We start from the raw sequence: 20,225 nt of genomic DNA, 5'->3' as shown, positions 1-20,225 counted from the left end.
CCCTCTTCAACGTTGTTGGCGTCTGTGGACGTCATTCCCTTCTTGGAGGCTTCGTTGTTGGCCACCATCCGTCGGTGCAGCTCCGAGTGTGTACTGTGCCTGCCGTGCTTCAGCTTCCTCTTCGCTTTGGTCTGTCAACCTAGGGTGTTGCTATTGCCATAGTCGTCTTATGCTTCGCAACGGCTACCTGGTCGGTTGCGGATGCTGTCGTCTTCTTCTTCGCAGCGGCTACCTGGTCGCTTGCGGAAACGGTAGTCTTCTTCTTCGCAGCGGCTACCTGGTCGCTTGCGGACAATGTCGTCTTCTTCATAACGGCTACCTGATCGCTTACGGATATGTTGGGCTTTGCCACCACGGCTTCACCCCCTCTGTTGGCGACCATTGCACGGATGTATTTTTCTTTTGCAGGCATAGTTGGTTGGTGTTTTGAAGTGGAGGTCCCCCCTTGTGTTTTCTTGCTGTTCGTTTGTGTCTTTCGGATTCCGCAGGTAATCCTAGGATTACTTGTGAGTCCTATGTAACTGTTGTCCGGCCTCACTTTTGGCCTTTCCTCTTAATGAAAAACAGGTAAAAGACCTGATTGCGAAAAAAAATGCAGACAACAATGCCAAAGAAATACTGCATATATATATATATATATATATATATATATATATATATATATATATATATATATATATATATATATATATATATATATATATATATATAGAGAGAGAGAGAGAGAGAGAGAGAGAGAGAGAGAGAGAGAGAGAGAGAGAGAGAGAGAGAGAGAGAGAGAGAGACACGAACTTTTATATATTATCCATGACGGCTTGATGGATATATATGCATGCATTTGAAGTCTATCTAGCAGGTCGAATGGAATAAAATATGGCCAAAAATTAACAATGGAGAGGCCACGTTAATTGCACGCATCCGGCAACCATACAGAGGAACGAGAACCTCTTCAGTTAGATTCGTCAGAAACAAGAGCTCCGCAAGAAATTGTGCTGCAGTCAACAAATTAATAATTATATTGTTTATAGACAAATGATGCGTCCTCGATGGAGACCTAGCTAACCTTGCATTGCACGTTGACTAAACCTGCCCCTCGAAGCAAGTATTTTCCACTATAAACTTTTCAACGTGAATCCGAGAGAAATATTGTTGAATGGTAAGATGAGTTTTCATACTCTATATTATTGCATGAATAACACAAGTAATAATATTTTAAATTCTTATGAAATAACATAAGATGTATAAGTAAAATGGGAAAGTTAAGTTCAAAAAACAAAAACCATAAAATGGTTCCAACGGCAACAATAATATATCAATATTTTTGTACCAGAAGAGCTTATTGTTTATTTGCTAGGAATGCGAAACAATTTTTAGATAGTCTTTTCAGGACTTAATTCTATCCGTAGCTCCCCCGGAGGTTGACCTTTTGGTGATTTAAACGAAAAGAGAATAGTTGTAACTCGCAATATATACGAAGTTGCATAAGTCACATCTCATCAAAAGAACGATAGACTTTTGTAAGATGTACTAATTATCATTGTAGACCATGGTGTTTATATGTCAGCGAAACTATACCATACCGTGCCACGTGTTCTGATCTAACAAGTTCATAAGACATGACCTAAGCTTGCGCTTTAGGTCCTCTTTGATACTAGAGGCTAATTGTTAACCGAAAGTAGCTTATTAGCTGGATATAGGTTTCTTAGACGGTCTCCAACAGGCTACGCATTTCACAACCTAAATCCAAAATGCATGGTGTACAGTAAAAAATCTCCCTCCAACAAAGCAGGCAAACAGACTACGCATTTTGCGTGGAAGGAGAGAGGGAAGGCAAATAAGTGTCCTCCCAGACACACGACCCAAATCTCCAACGCGGTGGAGGGCGTCGGGCGACTCCATGGCGGGCTCGGACAGCGGCGGCGCGGGCAGGGAGAGGGAAGCAGGAAGAGTGGAGGAGGAGGAAAGGGAGCCGCCGACGCTGCCCTCTCGCGCTGCTCACCTCTAGATCCAGATCGGTGAGCACGCTTCCACACCACGGGCCTCCTCGCTGGCGCGGGCCACGCACGGAGGCACGTCCGAGAAAGCCTCTTCGCCGGCGCGGGCCATACCCAGGCGAGCGCACATCCTCCTCGCCGTAGGCCACGCCTAGGCGAGCGCGCATCTTCCCCGCCGCACGGGGCACTGCACGCCCGCCCTCGTGTGTTTGGGGACGCAAGAGGATGGCCGGTGGAGGAGAAGAGAAGGGGGTCAGATCTCGACAGGGAAGAGGATGGGCGCCAGTTGAGGAGAAGAAGGCAGGCCCGCAGATCTGCCTCCGCCTCCGCGCCAGCCACGCCAGGGCAAGCCCCGCCTCGACGCCGGATCTCTCTGTCTCCGTCTTCGCCGCCGAGGAGAGGGAGCAGGGGGGATTTTTGCGTAGCTATTGGAGAAGAGCTGTTGCGGGTGAGGGACTCTTTTACTGTGCGTGACCTAAATAATAAAACAGGTCTCTGATTTGGGTCTGTTCTGTTAGAGATAGTCTTATGGTGGAACTTGTTCATCTAAGTTTAAGTCCTTGACTTGTTTATAGGTCAGGGTGTATGTGCATGCGTTCATATGAGTGACTATACGTACATGTACGTGAGTTTGTGTCCCTATTGTGATTCTAAAAGACTAGTTATTATATTAGCTCTAATTAAGTGATTTAAATAGAAGAGTTAATAGGTAGGCTAAAAATTAGGAAAACTCTTTGCTAATTGTTAGCTCATTATTAGCTAAGTACTCCCTCCGTTCTAAATTATAAGTTGTTTTGACTTTTTGGTACATAAAATTTGTTATGTATCTAGGCATATATTATATCTAGATGCATAGCAAAATGGATGTACCAAAAAAATCAAAGCGACTTATAATTTAGAGCGGAAGGAATATGTATGCACCTATGTGCTGATTTAGACATGCCCTTAATTTCTCTAAGCAGCCTTTCTTCTATGGTTTTGTTTTTCTTCACGTTGACTTCTCACATTTAAACACATTATTGTGCCAAAAAAATATTTTTCTCGACAAATGTTGGCATGTTCGTTTGGTTGTGGCTTGTCGTAAACGATCGTAAATTTTCAACCGGAACAATATTTTTCTCTTCCACAAACCAGCTAGCAGTATTTTTTTTTTATGAAACAGCAACGATACGAACCAGCGCGGTCTCGGAGGATTTTGGACGTCGGCAAGATGGAAATATACGCCACAGAAAAAGGCTGACTTCATGGCCCAAATGCATAAGTAGTACTCCTTGGACCTGTAATTTCCACGTGACACGTGTTGGTGAGCCGTCATCCAAGCGGATGGACACGCATCGCGCCACGTGTGGCTGAAGCAGGTGCCGCAGTTTCCACATCCCTTGTTGCATTGGAATGGTCCAGTTTCTCCCCTCTTTAGCCATATATACGAGACCGCGACACGTTTTTTACGAAGATACTTACATATGTAAGAGTAGACAAGAGGAGCTAGAGATGCCTGCATCAATGATGCGGATCGGAGGTGCTAAGCTAGCAAGTGACCTGACCAGTGAGCCAGCTCGCCCCGCGGGGTCCTGAAACGGACAGGATCACAGGACAGCACAGGACGGGCCAGGCGGGAGGGCAAGTACGGAAGCGGAGAGCCAATCAGCCGCGTCGTAGTCTCCGATCCGGTCGCACTCACGCACGTGCACGGCCGCGGGAGCCATTAGTATATGCCGTGTTTCATCGGCCGCGTAGACTAGCACGCCTGGATCACCGGTGGAGGCGGCAGTAAAGAAATCGGGGACACTGATTGGCCTGTCCACGCATCCGTCCGTCGGCCCGGCAGGCGGCAGCTGCCCAAGGGCCCTGGCGAGTAATGCCGGCCGTGCCCTGCCTGACTGCCTGAATAATTGGCAAAGAGGATAGGATTCCATCTGTCTCTCGCCATTGGAGTGGGGAGAAGCAGTCAAGCAGGCGACCTGCTGCCGCCGCCGCTTCCTGGAAGCTTCGTCCCGGCCCCCCGACCCTCGCGCGCGCGGCCGCCGGCCGCTCCGTTCCAGGTTCATCATTTTTAACTGCGTCCCTCTCCAAAGTCAATCGCGCTCACCTATCCCCTGGACGTACTCGGGGGCCACTGCGGCACTTCCTCAGTTCATCACTTCATCTCGAGGGAAATCGGGAAGTAGTTTAGCTTAATCCGGCGGGAGATCCGAGGGACACGGAGGAGTCGTTCATGTATCAGCCCAATTGATGTCTCATCATCAGGGGATTGGATTAGAGAGAGGTAATAGGCCACCTGTTGCTAGCCCTTCGGTGTCTGAAGTAGGCTAGTGATAGTTTAGTTCTTCGGATCTCAGAGAGGCCGGCCAAAGTATTACTGCTGCAATCCCTAAAGAAAACACTCGCGCCCCACACATTTTACCATGGTTTCCTTTTTCTGAGAAATGGCTTGATTGGCATTACTATTTAAACTCTATTCCACGCCCACCAGTGATCCTGGCCGTATGGAATTACGCGCCCCAAGAGTTACCCGTGATCGCAGCCACAACTATGATTGTTATGTCCAACTATCAATCATAATCAAGTCGCTATTAATCAATCCAAAGTGACTAAACCAGCCCACCCAACACCATGTCGTGGTGGTCGGGTTCGGCAAAAGCCTATGCACACGACACTCTCACGTCCACGCTCACGCACACGCCTTGCCATGGCTCGGTGGCGATGACGGCGGCGTGAACGCGGCATGTCCTTAGCCTCCCTCAACTCCTCAATAGGAGCACACTTAATGTAGTTCTTGCGGCACGTGGTGAGGTCGAAGATCGTGATGCTGAGGCCGGATCCGTTGTCATAGTTGTAGACAAGCATGTACCCATCGCGGAGGTTATACACGTGGGCGGAGATACTCTAGCCCCCACGGAGGGACACATGGTTGTTATTGTCGTCGCTGACAACTTGGACGTCCCATTGTGGCATCCTCTGACGTCCCATTCTGGCATCCTCTGTTCCCGTCGAGTCGCACCTTCAGTTCCCTGCGAGGTCCGAGTACCTTCCACATCCAAAATGGTCACAAGTTGTGAAGCTCTAACTTGCACAATTTAATTCTATCTCTTGTCTTTATGAGCATTTCTTAGGTAACATCATGAGATATAAAAATCCATTCTAATTGGCATCAACTTGTGAAGATCCATTCAATTGGTGCCAAATTGTGAAGATCATATTTAAAGTGCTATTTGTGGACTATATTTGGAATTTGGTATATCAAGAAATATGTCAATACAGCAAAAACTTTTCATAAGGTTGGCAATCACTGGATCCATACTACTGGTGTGTTTAATGTGTGCTCCATCTTAATATTTTTATGTTTATTGCATTTTTTATTACAACAGGGGAGAAGGAGATGGCATATCCAAGCCTTCTCAATGTAGAGCTCTTCAGGATCCTTGTACCTGGAATGTATGAGGGGGCATTGGTATGTGTTATTTCTCTCACAAGAAGATATGAGGTGACAAGATACCAATGAGAACTTGATCTATGCCTAATATGATATGATGGACCTATGTGCATAGGCTTTTGACAATCACATTCTAATTATCACAGTTCATAGAAATAGCCGGTATAGTTTTTTTCAACCACCAGTAAATCAATAAGGAGTTCACGAAGCAACTTGGCCTCAACAGTGGCGGTATACAATGCTATGAGTTATGCTTCCATAGTTGACCTCATTAAGATGGTATGCTTGCAATAATTGAAACAGTGCCACCTCCAAGTGTAAACAAATATCCACTTGTGGCATAAATCTCATCAGCATCAGATATCTAGTTGGAGTCACTATAACCCTCAAGTAACCTAGGATACCTAGCGTAGTGAATTTCATAGCTTATAGTACCTTTTAGATAGTGCAATACTCTCTCAAGAGTACGCCAGCGATCATCTCCCGAATTTGACAAATCGGCTTAGTTTGCACACAACAAACGAGATATCAGGCCTCGTTGTTCTAGCTAGATACATAAGCGAACCAATGATTGAGAATATCTCAATTGATCCCTTGCTATTCTTTGGTTTTTCCTTAATAGTACACTAGGGTCATAAGTCGTTGGAGCAGGTTTGCAGTCACTATACCCAATGCGACTCAAACCTTTTCCATTGTAACCCCACCATATAGTGGGATTGCAGAAGTGTAACCCCACCATTGTCTTCTATCAGTAGCTTGATATTAAGAATAACATCAGTCACTCCTAAATCCTTCATGTAAAAATTATTGGACAAGAAGTCCTTAACCTTCTTTCTGCATATAACCCTTAGCCACAAGTCTTGCCTTGTATTTCTCAATAGTACCATCAGGTCCGAGCTTCGTTCCTTCGAAGCGTGCACAGACACAGCACAGCACATTATGCGATCGAGGACTGATATTGCTTAATTAACAACTCAGTTAATCGCCGGAGACGGAGTAAAACCGAGCAAAGCAGACGCAGACGCACTTAGAGAATTTAATTAGTACGTGCAGGGAGAGCGGTAGCTGTTCTGAAAGCAGTCGCTGTCTTTTGCGTTGGACGAAACAAATACAAGGCGGGGTCGCCGTCGGAGTCCCGGGCCTTAGCTGCGGGAAGACGACGTGGTTTCCTTTGACTCCGGCGATGCATCCAATCCATCCATCCGTCCAAGGATTATTCGGCCTAGCTGCCAGCCTGCTTTCAGGCGGGCAACCTAGCTGCTAGTAGCTTACAATCCCAATCAGGGCCTCTCTCTCTCTCTCATTCTTTTATGGTTCTTCTCCTATAGGTGTTGTCTGGCTGGCTGGCTTATAAAAAATCTAAAGAAGAAGATGAAAAAAATGGTTTGGTTTTACAATTAAGCTTTGTGGCGCTGCGCTGGGTCATCTGATGCCTACTGGAGTAGTAGCTTAGACTGAGTGACACCTACGCGGGTACGCCTAATTTTGTGTTTTGGTCTTGTCTTCCGGCTTCTTGGGATCCGGCCCTACTAGCTGAAGAAGAAGAATCTGTACACGGACTTGCGTTATCCTTCTCTGATCATCCCATGCCTGCCTGTGCCTGATGCCTGATGCCTGATGCCTGATGCCTGATGCCTGATGCCCGTCACCGTCCTCGTCCTGTCCGATGGCGACCGCCGCACGCGGCCGACGCCCAATCCCGGAAGCGGTTTTCGGCGTTCCTAGGTATTACTAGTAGTAGTAGCATATACCACCATCCATCCATCCGCTTGTTTGTGTTGTTGGTTTTGGTTTGGTTCCGTCGGCCGTGGGTTTGGTGTGGCTCCGATCCACATCGATCTCGGCTCATTGATCAGTCCTTGCGACCGAAGGTCATGGGCAGGCCGTTGAGCGGCAGCGCGAAGGGGCCGAACTGCACGCCGCTCTCGGACTTGGAGGTGGACCACCTGTACTTGGTGGCGAGGTGGTGGAAGAGCACCAGCATCTCCAGCTTGGCGAGCTCGTTGCCCGGGCACGAGTGGGTCCCGTTGCCGAACGGCATGAACGTGTTGGGCTTGGGAGCAACCTGCATCACAGAGAGCCATTCAGATCGTTAGAGGACATGACATGCTCGATCGATCGATGGGTTTCCCTTTCCCACCCACATCAGTTGTGTTGAGGGAAACACACAAATGGTGAAGCAGCAGAAGCAAGAGAAACTGAGACTGACCTCGAATCGGGAGGGGTCGAACTTCTCCGGGCAGGGGAAGTGGTCGGGGCTGTGATGGATGTTCCGGAACAGCGGCATCACCTTCCATCCCTTGGGGATCAGGTACCCTGCAGCAGCCAGCACACACAGCACAACGATGAGTTAGTCTATTCATTTCAGCTAGGAAGCCGTCCCGTCCCGTCCGTCCTGTTCATCCGCAGCAGCGCACGACAGGGACAGGCAGCCCCCGCCTCCAATCCAGCGTGAAACGGTGGCGGGAGCCGACTACTATTTGCTATCGGGACGGACGTGACGCCTCACCTTGGTACTCCACGTCCTCCACGGCCTCCCGGAAGGTGAAGGACAGGATGGACGCCACCCGCATCGTCTCCTGGATCACACGGCTCGTCGTGCGCATCCGCCTCGTGTCCGCCCACGTCAGGGGCTCGTCGGAGGAGCCCTTGGACCGCGCGATCTCCTGCTGCTCCTGCTGGACGGCCTTGAGCACCGCGGGGTGGTCGCCGAGGAACTTGACCATCCAGGTGAGCACGCTGGCGGTGGTGTCGCGGGCGGCGAAGACGACGCCGATCACGTTGTCGGCGATCTGGGCGTCGGTGAGCGCCTCGCGGTCGTCCAGGAAGGACGCCAGGAGGTCGCTCCCGCGCTGCCGCCGCTCGCGCCGGGCCTCGATGATGTGGGCCACGATGGCGCCCAGGCGCTTGCGGGCCTTCATGGCCTTGTGGAACAGGGTGCCCGGCAGGTTCACCGGCATCGAGTTGTACCCTTTCTCCAGGGTCAGGTAGCACTGCTTCAGCTCCTCGATGTAGCGCATCTCCTCCTCGCCGAAGATGGACAGCAATGCCACATTCAGCGCGTACTGCAGCAGCGGGAGGTCACAGAATCAGCGGTCACATTCAGGGCAAGGATGGAATGAACAGAGCGGAACAGAGCATATTGTGAGGAAGAAGAACAAGAACAACAGCAACTCCAGTCCCCCAACCCACCAGCTTCATCTCTTGGAAAGTGTTGACGAGGTGGCCGTCCCAGGAGTGGAGCGAGCGCAGCGCGATGGCCTCGATGGCCGGCACGGAGCCGCGGATGGCCTCGGGGGAGAACGAGCGGGAGACGAGGCGGCGGAGGTGGGCGTGGTAGTCGCCCTGCTGGAAGAAGATGGCCTGTGGCCCCAGCATGCGCTCCTTGCTCGCCGGGAACGTGGGCTTGAAGAGGTGCGCCTGCGTGACGAGCACGAATCGCGCCGCCTCGGGGCTGGACACCATCACGCAGGGGCACCCCAGGATGTGGGTCTTGAAGATCGGCCCGTACCGGTTCTGCTTCCGGGCGAAGAACACGTTGGGGTTCTTGGACGAGTAGAGCTGGAACGTCTCGCCCACGTACGGCCACCCCATCGACCCCGGCGGCAGAGGCAGCGCCTTATTGCCGCACGCCGACGCCGGCGCAGGCCGCTTCCGGCCGCGGACGGCGCAGGCGAGCACGATCATCGGCGCCAGGAGGCAGACGAAGAGCAAGAAGGCGCCCATGATGATGGCTTTTGCCTTGCTCGCTCTCTGCTTGTTGCGGTGAAAGGAGGTAAGCAGCAGCTAGGAGGCGGAGGAGGAGGAGACTGCAACCAACGGCGGACGAGGAGGATGAAGACAAGAGAAGAGATGGGGTGTTGGGGTGGAGGGAAAGGCGAGGGAGGTGGCAGCTATTTATAGATTGGCGGTGAGCCTTTAGTCTCTCCCCAAAAATCTACCACCACGACGCATCGGCATCGCACTCCACAGGAGGAACAGGGGCCATGCGACTGAGCGAACGAGGGGAGAAGGAGAAGGGGGGAATCATTGCGAGCGCGCGATTAATTGAATCCATCCCACGCTCCAGCTCAACCTCTCCCTTTCTGCCCGTGTTCATTTGTCGAGGGCTTATCAATCATGTTTTTCTCTCACAACAAATCAACACAGGTCGACCTTATCGGTCCATAAACCAACGGGCTAGCGGATACTGGACACGCACGCTCTCGTGCTGCACTGTACACTGCCGTAGCTCGGTTTGGCTGCTTGCTTATCCGTCCTCGTCCTCCTGGCCTCTCGCCGCTGCATCAGGCTGGCAACCCTACCGCGGTATAGCTCTCTCGGTTTAAGGCATAGTTACCAGTTCTAAGAAAATTATTTTATTACTACTAAATTTTTCTCTTGCTAGTCAAATATGAGTATCATTTCTAAACGAGAAAGTAGCTCATAATATGAATAGTTCTATATAATAATAACTTCACATGACTTTGAAGCTTGTGCATGAGATTAACTTTTGATCAAGACATAGTTTTCCTCTTTCTATTAATAAAATATAAAATAATATACTTAGAGCTAGCTCATAATAAGCCACTATTGATGATGCCCTTAGTTGCTGGCTAACCTTCTCAAATTAATTCCTCCAGTCTCGAACTTTTCTACCGATTGGCCTGCTTGGTTTAATTAATTTTACATAGTGTACACTTTCTTTCTCATGAACGAAGTGAAATAAACCGCTGCAGCAAGGAGGCCTTTTAGTAGGAAAAGATTGACATGGGCTTTGCACAATGCTCTTGTGTGTTTTTGTTGTGAGTAATTCTCGAGCCATCTAAACCCCAATTGTCTATAAACATGGTAAATTATCACGGTCAGTGTTCGTTTAAATTTGTAAGACTTGGAATTGTTTCACATTCAATTGTCTAAAAACATGGCAAATAATCTTATCTGGCATTCATTCGACACTAAAGTTGGCATCCAATTGTGTTTTTAGCTGGCAAAGTTGTAGTATGACATTGAATTCTATTTTATTTCACAATTAAATATAACACAAAGTCCTTTTCGCTAAAAAATGTGATGCTAGCAAGGGAGGCAAGGATCCAAACATCCCCTTAGGATTCTTTTGGTACTGTTTTGTCTAGCTTGGATTTTGCCTCTTACAAATACTAGTTTCGTTGGTTCATAATTCATTTTAAAGAAAAACATAAAAATAATACCTTACTACGACATATATCTATAGTTTCTATAGTACACGGTAAAACCAAAGCCTAAACCGGTAGAAGCTATCTCCACCTAACGAGCGAGGCCTTAATTTACTGATGAATGACGCAGCAGGTAACATAAGAAGGACAACAGGTTGAGGCTGCCGGTATGACTGACCGGTTGAAGGGTTAAAGCAGCCGGAGCACACATTTGAAATCAAAAGGAGGAGAAGGAAGAAGAAAGGAGCATGCGCGCGAGTAAGCTAGAATGCTGATCGAGACTCTGAATCTTAAACGGAAGTGGCACACGTGTTGAACAGACGCTTAGTCAGTCTTCCGGGGGGGAATGGTCGTACGCATGCGGTTTTGCTTGCCCCTTTTTTTCAGTTTTCGAAAAAGAAATTAATTCTTTTTTCTCGTCTCTTTTTCGGAAGGGTCGCGCCCTGTTTGTTTCGCTGAAATTTGACTTATGCTGATGTTTTTATTGATTTGTTGTGAGAAGAAAATACCGTTCGTTCGCTAAAAAGTACTACTGAAGTCATGCTGCAGAACATGACCAAAACGAGGTGTGATATACTCCATCTTCGTTAGTAGGTTAACATCCCGATCAAAAAGAAATTCAAAACCATGTGCTGGTCAGACGAGTTGACCTTGTGCGGAACTAGGTGACAGCTGTGAGGGCGTAAATCAATTCGCGCAAGCCTGTGCAGCATTACAATTAGACTATCGTTTTCGCCACCCCTGATTCCAGTGTACTTCCTTCTGAACAATAATCTGAATGTTTCTGATCGAGGGAGTTCACTGTGGAAACTGAATCAAATATCTGCTGACCCAGCTAGGCTCGCGCCACGTGTTCCCTGAAGATGCTGCCTCTCTTCTTCCTTCGGATCCTAATCTTTTTTCCTCGTCCCATGCAAGCAAGGGACAAGTGGCGGCGAGGCAGGGCACAGGCTCCTTTATTTTCTCATTTTCCTCTGGGAAATACACGAGAACTTTGCGAGAGGGTGTGTTGTTGCTGCGTTCCAACTTAACTTCCCCAAACGTATACTCAACTCTCGGTTTTCTCTTCTGTCATCGCTGAGGCCATGACCTTCTAGACTAGCACAGCAGACGTTGCATGCATGCACCATCCCATGCATGGGAACAAAGCATGTATATGTGTAAGTTGTTTGTTAGAATTGTGACGACGTTATGATCGGTTCGTCTGCATGCATAAGCTACCAGCAGGGTACAAGTATGTACTACCTGTGTGACCTGTCTCAGCCTGTTCGGGAGGCCGTAAACGATCGTGGATTATTTACTGCTGGCTGGTTTGGTGTGAGAGGAAAACACTGTTTCTGGCTGGAAATTTACGATCGTTTACGAGCAAGCGAACAGGCTCAAAAATATCGGAGCTGGGAATCATGCATGCTTCACGTAAGAGAACAAGGAAGTATATTTATATATCTACTACTTCGTACAGCATATATATATATTCGGATCAGAGTTTGATTTGATACGCATTTCTTTTATCTTGACAAGAGATCTGGTAAGATACTACATTCTGGCACAGCAAAACGGTACTTGCATGCGTTCCGTAGTGCATGTGTGTTCGATCAAGACAGTGTTACGTGTCAGAAATATCTGTGTCCTTGGAGTCAGCTCCGTCCCGCCCTCTTGTTGCTCTGCGGAGACCAATCAACCGCGCCGGTCCTAGCCTCATCATGGACGACGAGCCGCCGGTTTTTTCGAACGCCGGCCGCCGACCGCGCGCTCCGAGCAACCTGACCAATCCGCGGCCGGGCTGGTCAAGCAATGCCGCCTCCGGCCGGCTCCTCGCCACCACGTACGGACACCTGTGTGCTGCGCTGCACGCAGATGGCGCCGCATGCGCTCTCTGCGGTGTGTTTGTCTGGGACGAGCCAGGAATCCACATGGATGCATGCCCTCGTGCATGGTACTTGCCCGCCATCTCGATCATCGACCGAGCGTTTGACGGTCGAGTTTGGATCGGCCCGGACGTATCGGTCCCCGGAGCCGTACACCTGCCGCGTGGCCATTGCGTGCTCTCCCTCATCGGCTGTCCCAGGGGTATGGGGGTATGTGTTACGTTGTGTAGCCCACCGAACGCCGGTAGGGACCAAGAAATATCCCAAGCCTAGCCAACGACGACCCGACCGCCGCCGGCGCTCCCGCCGCGGAAGGCGTTGCGGCGCCGGGACGAGCGGGCGGGGCCGGGCCACGTTTACAGCGGCCGCAGGACATACGTGTCCTGAATGATTGCGAGGTTTACGTACGCCCGCCCGTCTCCGTCTCTCACCTGCATGTCTATATTGATCGATCGATCCAACGTGCGCCTTTGAATTGACCGATGGCCCGGGCCTGCGTGCCGGCCGCGCAGCGCTGCAAGCCACTGCAGCCATGCGCGTGCGCACACATGAGCGTCCGCACTTGGACGGTCGTCGGTCGATCGGCACACCGCACACGGCATGTACGTGCATCTACGTTTCGGGTGAGTTCATCCGGCCCGGTCCACAATCCACTGCATTTTGCATGCGTCCCAGCAGATGATGATGATGATGATCCGGAGCATGCAGCGTACCCTCCATTTTGGGCTTTACCGCACCGGCACGTTGCAGCTCGATCGAGTCAAGTGCCCAACGGATTTGCTCGTTGCCAGTTTGGGCAAGTAATCATCGAGGGAGCACCGAAAAGTACGCGCACGGCACGGAGGCAGCCCGTTGCGACGTCGCGCGTGTCCAGCCGCCCAATAATAAACTACTAGCCCACGATCAGGAATATCGTCGTGCGTGGCAGCGCCCAAGTCACCCCGGCGGCGGCCAGCGGCAGTGGCGTCTCTCCGTCTGATCAGCCGGCGGCTCGGCGCTCGCTACGTGGCTGCCGCCGTGCGCGCAGCGGCGGGCCAGCCTGCCTGTGCCGTGCGGGGATATCTGATCAATGATCATTACGGATTCCACCACTGAGCGAACGCTTGCATGCAAGATGCAACAGCTGGGCTGCAGTGTGATTGTGAGTCGCCACGGATAGAAAGCACTATTCAAGATGGCTTTCTTCTTCCCTTGCTGAGAAGACATCCGGCACTTGAATTTCCTTATTAAGACACGAAGTTGGTCGCTCATCGTCGGCCCTAGCCCGGCCGCGACAACTCTAATGGATTCAAATGCTTTTCCACGTGCACAAGTTAACATTCTGGAGGCACCAAAAAAAGTTAACATTCTGGAGGTTTTTCATCTTTGGCTGAAGCCCAATCTGGCACATTAATACCAAGCTTGAGCATAATATTATTCTTGATCAAATAAATGTATAACATTTTTTGCTGATGATCTAGACCTTAGCGGGCCGGTCTTAATCTATATCTATACCTAGTACCTACAGTGTACTGTTCATGATTTTTTTTTACTTCCCAGAGTGTCATCACGTTCTCTTATCTCATATGTAGCTCAGACTCATACAAAAATCTATATCTATACCTAACACCTATAGTGTTACTGTTCATGATTTTTTTTTACTTCCCAGTGTGCAGCGGTGGTATGGATTTCAGTTCCAATACATATTGAAATAGATGACATGATCGTTACAAAAATCTCATAGCCACAAATTATTTAGGTGACCAAGTAGCAAGATGTATGTTCGATTGCAATGCATGGGCATATAACGGGGTTAGTGAGAGAGAGAGAGAGAGAGTTGATAAGAGCCGATCAATAATTACAAGATGCAAAATAATTCTGCCCTAAAAGTTGACCTCTTGAAAAGGCAATATATATGAGCCTAGCCCGGCCCGGCTCAACCCAATCCAATCTAGTTAATTTAATTAAATTTAATTTCTTCTCTCTTAAATACCGAGTATCTCTTTTATTAGATTGGAAAGTATGCGTTGAACTAAAAATGGAACGTGGAGCTTTAGGAGGTGGTGATGCAACAAAATATATTTTGCATTTTTAATTACCCAATTGCCCGTGCATAAATCCTCTTAGAATTTTGTTTTGTTGAGTACATGATGTTTGGTTTATCTATACTTTCTCTCCAGAGAGACAGAGACGATCCTTTGTCACTTCAAAGTTTAAGCCACATAAGTTGACCTCGTCCCTCAGAAGGAAAGGAGTATATATACAAGGATATCCTAGCTAACTCGAGTTAAATTTGTTCTCTGTCATAAATTCAAATGAAAATCAATTTAATCGGTTATGAAACTCTAGCTAAATATACTTCATGCGTAGTGAGTCCGACTTTTGAAAGAGCTTAATTTATTGCGATTTACCCCAATAAAACAGCAAAATGTAAACCGCACATCATGATCCAAATGAAGACCGTGGCGCCACAATGTGCCTATATGATGTTTATATATATATATAAAAGATATCTTCATATTGCCACCTGTTGATTACGGATCGCCAAAAGCATAGCATGGGCGCCCAACATTCTTCCACCTGTGTGACCAATGATAGGAGATTGTGATCATATCTTCATATTTTTGTTCATTCATGGCTCGATCATGACTAGTTCCAAATGCTATCAGTGCTTGGCAAGACCTGTCATCGCCAATCAAGTAACAGGGTGTCTGGTTTGAGGAATGAGTTAGTCCATTGTCTTCTCGCTCCTTACTTTTTTTATATTTTGTTTATGGAATGGAATAGATTGATACATCAATACATCATTTCTCACAAGTTAATAATTAGTACTAGTGTGAGGAATGGAGTCATTTCACCAAATCTAAGGAATGAATTCATAATGCACTATCTCATCTAGAATGGCAAACACCTTATAAACTCTTTCTTCGATTGGTAGGCCCGATCGTATATATATGAGCCTTATCGGTCCAGCCCAACCAATTTCACTCTATAAAATAGCTCTCCCCCCAGCCCACCCCTAAAAAATCTAGTTTGTACTCTCTATCCGTACACAAAAGGATGTAATTCTCACTTTTCGACGAGCCAAACTGTAACACCCTCGGGATTACACCCTAAATCATTTACTAAAACATGTCATGAGCATCATGTTTATGTATTAATGCATGTGATAAAGTGTGTAGATCAATTTCTTGTAACTTAAAATGATCAATAAAATGTTAAACGAAAGTATATCAAGTAGGGTTTAAAATCAATTTTTATTAAGTAAAAATACTATAGAATATGTATGTGACACGAAGTGTGAAATGTTAACTTTGTAGATGACAATGAAATACTTGGTATTGAAAAGAATATTGCTAAGTAATATTTTTAGTAGCCTAGAAATGCAATCTGAAATTAAGATTAGCTCAAACACTTAGAAAATTTCTAAGCTTGTGGACATCTAGACGCTGCTATGTTTAGCAATTTATTTGGAGAGATTGGGTTGAGGAGTGGTGTAGTGCTATGATTCGATTGACTAGTTCCATATACCATCTTGAGTGTAGTGAAGCCGGTTTAGATTTAGGAGCAACGGTTTGGCCGTAATCAGTGCTTTCAAATTCGTGCACGTCACAACTTTGTGTTGTCTGGCGTCGTGCGCGTGGTCACCACGCGTGGCCGACCCGCGTGGCTGCGCACCGGCTGGCCGCTCTGGCCGCACCGCTAGTCCACTGGTCCCCTCTATGCCCGACCGCCCCTGCCACCGCGGCTGCTGCTGCTTCCGCGCCCGCGCCGCGATGCCACCACCATCGTCGCATCACCGCTGGCCCACCTTGACGCTGCGTGCACGTGGCCATGTCATCGTCGTCTTGCCATTGATGGCACTACGGTGCGCAGGCCATGCCGGTCGCGAGCATGCGTGTCTGTTGGCTAGTGCCTGGCCATGAGCTACGCCGGTCGCGCCAACCTTGTTCCGCCAAGGCACGCCCTTGCCAAGTCGCTGACTGCCCCTCCCCGATCGCTCCATCGCTCTCTCTCTCTGCTGTCGCCGTCGAGCCGCGCCATTAAATTCGTTAGGAAGAGATCATCTCAAGTCGATGCGTCGCGTTGTTGGCTCCGTCGCACAGCTGCCTAGCTACCCGTCCCCACCCCGCCTTGAATGGCGCTCGGTCGAGCTTCAATTTTAGAGTTTCCCCGCCGTCGTGCCAATAAGGCCGCGTCCGGCCGCGGGTCTGGGCAACTCTCCTATAGTCCATCCCGAGCTAATTCACCTGCACCACTAGCATCGTTTTGACTCCCTCTCCACCTTGGGCGCCTTAGTCGAACCGCTACCGTCTCCCCTTCATCGCTGATGCGACCGTGTCGCCACGGTGTGCCACTGTACGGCTCGACCGCACATGGCCAGCCTTCCTCCATCATCTTCCACCCCAACTATCACCTCGGCCTAGTCCATGGTAGTCTCCTGATGCTCATGTGCTAATCAATTAGGCCTGTAGCTACCCCAGCCCACCGAAACAATGGCACCGTCGTCGCGGATGGCCGCGCGCCGCTGCAGCCTTCCCCAGCCAGTCGTGTGGGCCCACGTAGGTCCCAGATGGTGGTGCCGCCGCTCGCCGCGTCGCCGTGCACTGAGTCGTCGGAGGAGCACGTGGGTGAATTAGGGAAAGGCTAGGGGTTAAGTGAGAAGTTATGAGAGAGGGAAAAATAGTGTTAGTACTTAATTATAATTCAGAAGAATTTCGAGGTATATTTTGCAAAAACATCCGCCCACGCTGGGTTTTCCCATCGTGGGCTGTCTCCGCGTGGGCCACACCGTGGGCCACCGCGCGCTCATGCGCGCGCGTCGTTTGGGCCACGCGTGTGGGCCGCACGGGAGAATTCATTTTCCTTTTTTATAAGGAATTAGAAATAGTTTTCTAATATAATTTTTTAGCTGATCTTTGGTAAATCATATAAAATCATGTAGGTGTCCAAAAATTATGAAATAAATTTTGTTAAGTTCCTAAAATTGTGCTCTATCTGTTAGTGTACTTAGTTCATACATATACATGTTGATACTAGGAGCTATTAAATCATTTGAAAATGTTTAATATTGTTAGGAGAATTATTGTAGGAATTTTTGTGGTAAATTGGTGATAGCTTTAGCCCTAAAAATTTTATAGCAGCATCGTCGTATTATTATGTGCTCATTGTAATTTTTGTAGGTTTAGAATAGACTAAACATAAGGGTAGTTAAATGCTCTTTGTTTCAAATATATATTAAATCATTAGTAGAAATAAAGATATATCATTGATTTGTAAAGCTAGGTGTTTGTTGGTTGAACCCAATACTTTGCTTGGTAAAGATGATAGTTAGCTTAGTGCCTTAGTCATTAGAGCTAGCTTACTAGCTTAGCATGTGTATTCTTATTTTAAGAGTTGTTATTGCATAAATATTAAGTGTTGCATCATCATCGCATGCATGTAGAGAACGAGTTGGTGGAGTTCATCATCATCGAAGAGCAGGAGTACGAGGAGGTGATGGAGGAGTACAAGGAGGAGGTCCTCGTACAGGAGGAAGCCTCGGAGCCACCAATGACTAACATAGCTGACAATCCGTCTACCCAAGGCAAACCCCGGTACATAACCCTTATTTTGAATAATCACTGGATATATATGTGTGTGTGATGTGCATTTACGTTACAGAATTTATATTGAAACTACATGCATAGATAAACCTACCTATGAGTCCTACTAGCATAGGTCAAGTAGCTACTATGCTTAGGCTATCGGTAGCGTGAGTAACCTACCATTACTCAGAATAGGTTATTATTATTATTACTCTCATGATAAAATGGTGAAAGGAATTGGAGACCGGGTAGGGATATGGTACTGGTATTGGTGGGTGTAATATGTTGTGTCCCGCGGCCAACGGGGCATAGCTTGGTTACACTGTTTTTCTTGTCCATATTGGTTAAGGATCGTCCGTTGCTGTGGATGGTAGTCAGGTCATAGACTTATTATCCTAGGCATATACTTGCTTATGGGAGCGGGAAGGCTCATTGCTTTCTTGCCGTGGGTTCCGACTCTTTCGGGACCGACTGATTGGAGGTGGGGATGGTGGAGGTCTAAGCAGCACACTGAGTTCGGGACTCAGGAGTGAGGACTTGGAGTCCAAGTTTGGACGGAGACCTAGACCCTTGATAGGAGAGTGGTGGGTTGATCTTGCTTGTGCCTGAGGTACAAGCGGGGCATCGTATGATCACATGTGGAGATATCCTGGTTTGTGAGCATTGTACGTGACAACGTGCTCGAAACTTTTTCAAATTTTTTCCACGGCATACGCATACGATACGGCGACAACTCGACAAGTTTCATGATTTTTGAAATTCGTTCGCATTTTATACAATTAAAAAACCACTCCCACACAAGTTGGCAGCGTTGCCCCGTGAGCACGTTGACCGAAATTTCGAGATAGTTCCTGGATTTAGCCTAAATTTACACTAAGAAACAAAGATAACATTTTTGAACGAATGTAATCCATTATTCGATGCACCTGCAGTTCAAACTTACATTTTCTAGAAAAAATCAACAAAACAAAATAAACTATAGAAATATACCAAAAGGCAATGAAAATGTCCCAAATTTAAACACGTTGTTTGTGGTAATGTACTAAAGCTTCAAAAAAAATTGGTGGCAAAAAACCAAAAAAAAATTATTTTACCGAGTGCACCGAGTGACAGATCACGACACTCGGCGAAGAAAATTGACTTTGTCGAGTGCCGCCGATCTGGCACTCGGCAAAGCCGCCCTCTCCCTTTACCCGCGCCTGGCCGGCGCTCTCTCTCTCTCTCTCTTTCTCTCATTTCTCTCTCCCTCTCACCTCTCTCTCCCTCAGCTGCCGCTGCCGCACCGCGGCGCCCGTCCTAGCCACCACGCCTCCCCACGGCCTCCGCCCCGGCCACCGCGCCACTGCAGAAGAGAGGAGGAGGCAGGGGCGAAGAGAGGAGAAGGGGAGAAGAGAGGAGGAGAAGGAGAAGGAGAGGAGAAGGAAGGTGCCGGCCTAGGCCCGTCGACCCTCACGCCGCTGTGGTCGTCCCCGCCATCGTCGCCGACCCTCGTTGTTGCCATTCTCGTCGCGAAGGTATGCCCTACACCTATAGTAGTTAGTAGTAGTACTTAGTAGTGTTAGTAGTAGTACTTAGTAGTTTTAGTAGTAGTTAGTAAGTAGTAGTAGTTAGTAGTTAGTAGTGTTAGTAGTATTGTTAGTAGTAAGTAGTGATAGTAGTAGTGTTAGTAGTAGTAGTAGTAGTGTTAGTAGTAGTTGTAGTGGTAGTAGTACTTGTTGTTGTACTACTTCAATACTTTCATCTGCATGGAAAGAGAACTAAAGTACATGGCTCGTCTTGGTATATATATGTTTGTTGGCCTTTGTGCCTATGTTTGGTATATATGTGGTTGTTGGCCATCGCGCCTACGTTTCTTGCAGGATTTGGAAACCTCCCCGCGCAGGGAAGGTGCTGCCGAAATTTTCAATGGATTCTAACCTATTGCCTTTTTATGTAGGAGAAGGACCCGTGGGAGGGACTCGGCGACCCTGATCATCTTCGTCGGCGCTGCTGGTCTGCCTGCACCACATCGCCTCGCCACTGCACCGACACGCCACTGCCCCGCTAGCCTGACTCCACCGCCACCCTAGGTATAACCCCCTCCTCCTTTGCATGCATGTTTTATATGGTCACGTAGCCTAGTTAGGCGTCTCCCGTTCGAAAGAGATACGGTCGGAGGTATGCAGATCTTTGCATATCTGCGACCGTAT

General features: G+C 48.2%; 1 protein-coding gene and 1 long non-coding RNA gene across 3 annotated transcripts; one reads left to right on the top strand and one right to left on the bottom strand.

Annotated features, from left to right (window-relative positions):
* The first annotated feature begins 3,797 nt into the window (after nucleotides 1-3,797).
* Nucleotides 3,798-6,488, top strand: LOC136467537 (uncharacterized). Its single transcript, XR_010761602.1, has 3 exons — nucleotides 3,798-4,036; nucleotides 5,159-5,272; nucleotides 5,363-6,488. It is a non-coding gene; the product is annotated as an uncharacterized lncRNA (long non-coding RNA).
* A 125-nt stretch (nucleotides 6,489-6,613) lies between these two features.
* Nucleotides 6,614-9,405, bottom strand: LOC136467536 (abscisic acid 8'-hydroxylase 1). Of its 2 annotated transcripts, XR_010761601.1 has the most exons (5): nucleotides 8,620-9,405; nucleotides 7,937-8,492; nucleotides 7,637-7,743; nucleotides 7,070-7,492; nucleotides 6,614-7,034 (listed from the first exon to the last, which is right to left on the bottom strand). XR_010761601.1 is itself a non-coding variant. In XM_066466284.1 (4 exons), the coding sequence occupies exons 1-4, from the start codon at nucleotides 9,151-9,153 to the stop codon at nucleotides 7,280-7,282; spliced, it is 1,410 nt and encodes a 469-aa protein (XP_066322381.1). In that variant the 5' UTR covers nucleotides 9,154-9,405; the 3' UTR covers nucleotides 6,614-7,279. The 2 variants fall into 2 exon arrangements, 1 of the variants encoding a protein (XP_066322381.1); XM_066466284.1 differs by having other exon boundaries at nucleotides 6,614-7,492.
* Between the last annotated feature and the right edge of the window lie 10,820 nt (nucleotides 9,406-20,225).

The sequence above is a fragment of the Miscanthus floridulus genome, chromosome 7 (genome assembly GCF_019320115.1).
Source record: "Miscanthus floridulus cultivar M001 chromosome 7, ASM1932011v1, whole genome shotgun sequence".
Lineage (NCBI taxonomy): Eukaryota > Viridiplantae > Streptophyta > Magnoliopsida > Poales > Poaceae > Miscanthus > Miscanthus floridulus.
The sequence above is the reverse complement of the archived record's forward strand: the minus strand, read 5'-3'. Positions and strand labels throughout refer to the sequence as shown.

What these genes read in the sequence shown, in the direction of transcription:
- LOC136467536 (XM_066466284.1), bottom strand. Translation starts at nt 9,153, where the DNA reads ATGGGCGCCTTCTTGCTCTTCGTCTGCCTCCTGGCGCCGATGATCGTG. An exon ending in CTTTCCAAGAGATGAAGCTG is followed by an intron (nt 8,493 to 8,619) that starts GTGGGTTGGGGG and finishes CCGCTGCTGCAG; the next exon opens with TACGCGCTGAATGTGGCATT. An exon ending in GGAGGACGTGGAGTACCAAG is followed by an intron (nt 7,744 to 7,936) that starts GTGAGGCGTCAC and finishes TGGCTGCTGCAG; the next exon opens with GGTACCTGATCCCCAAGGGA.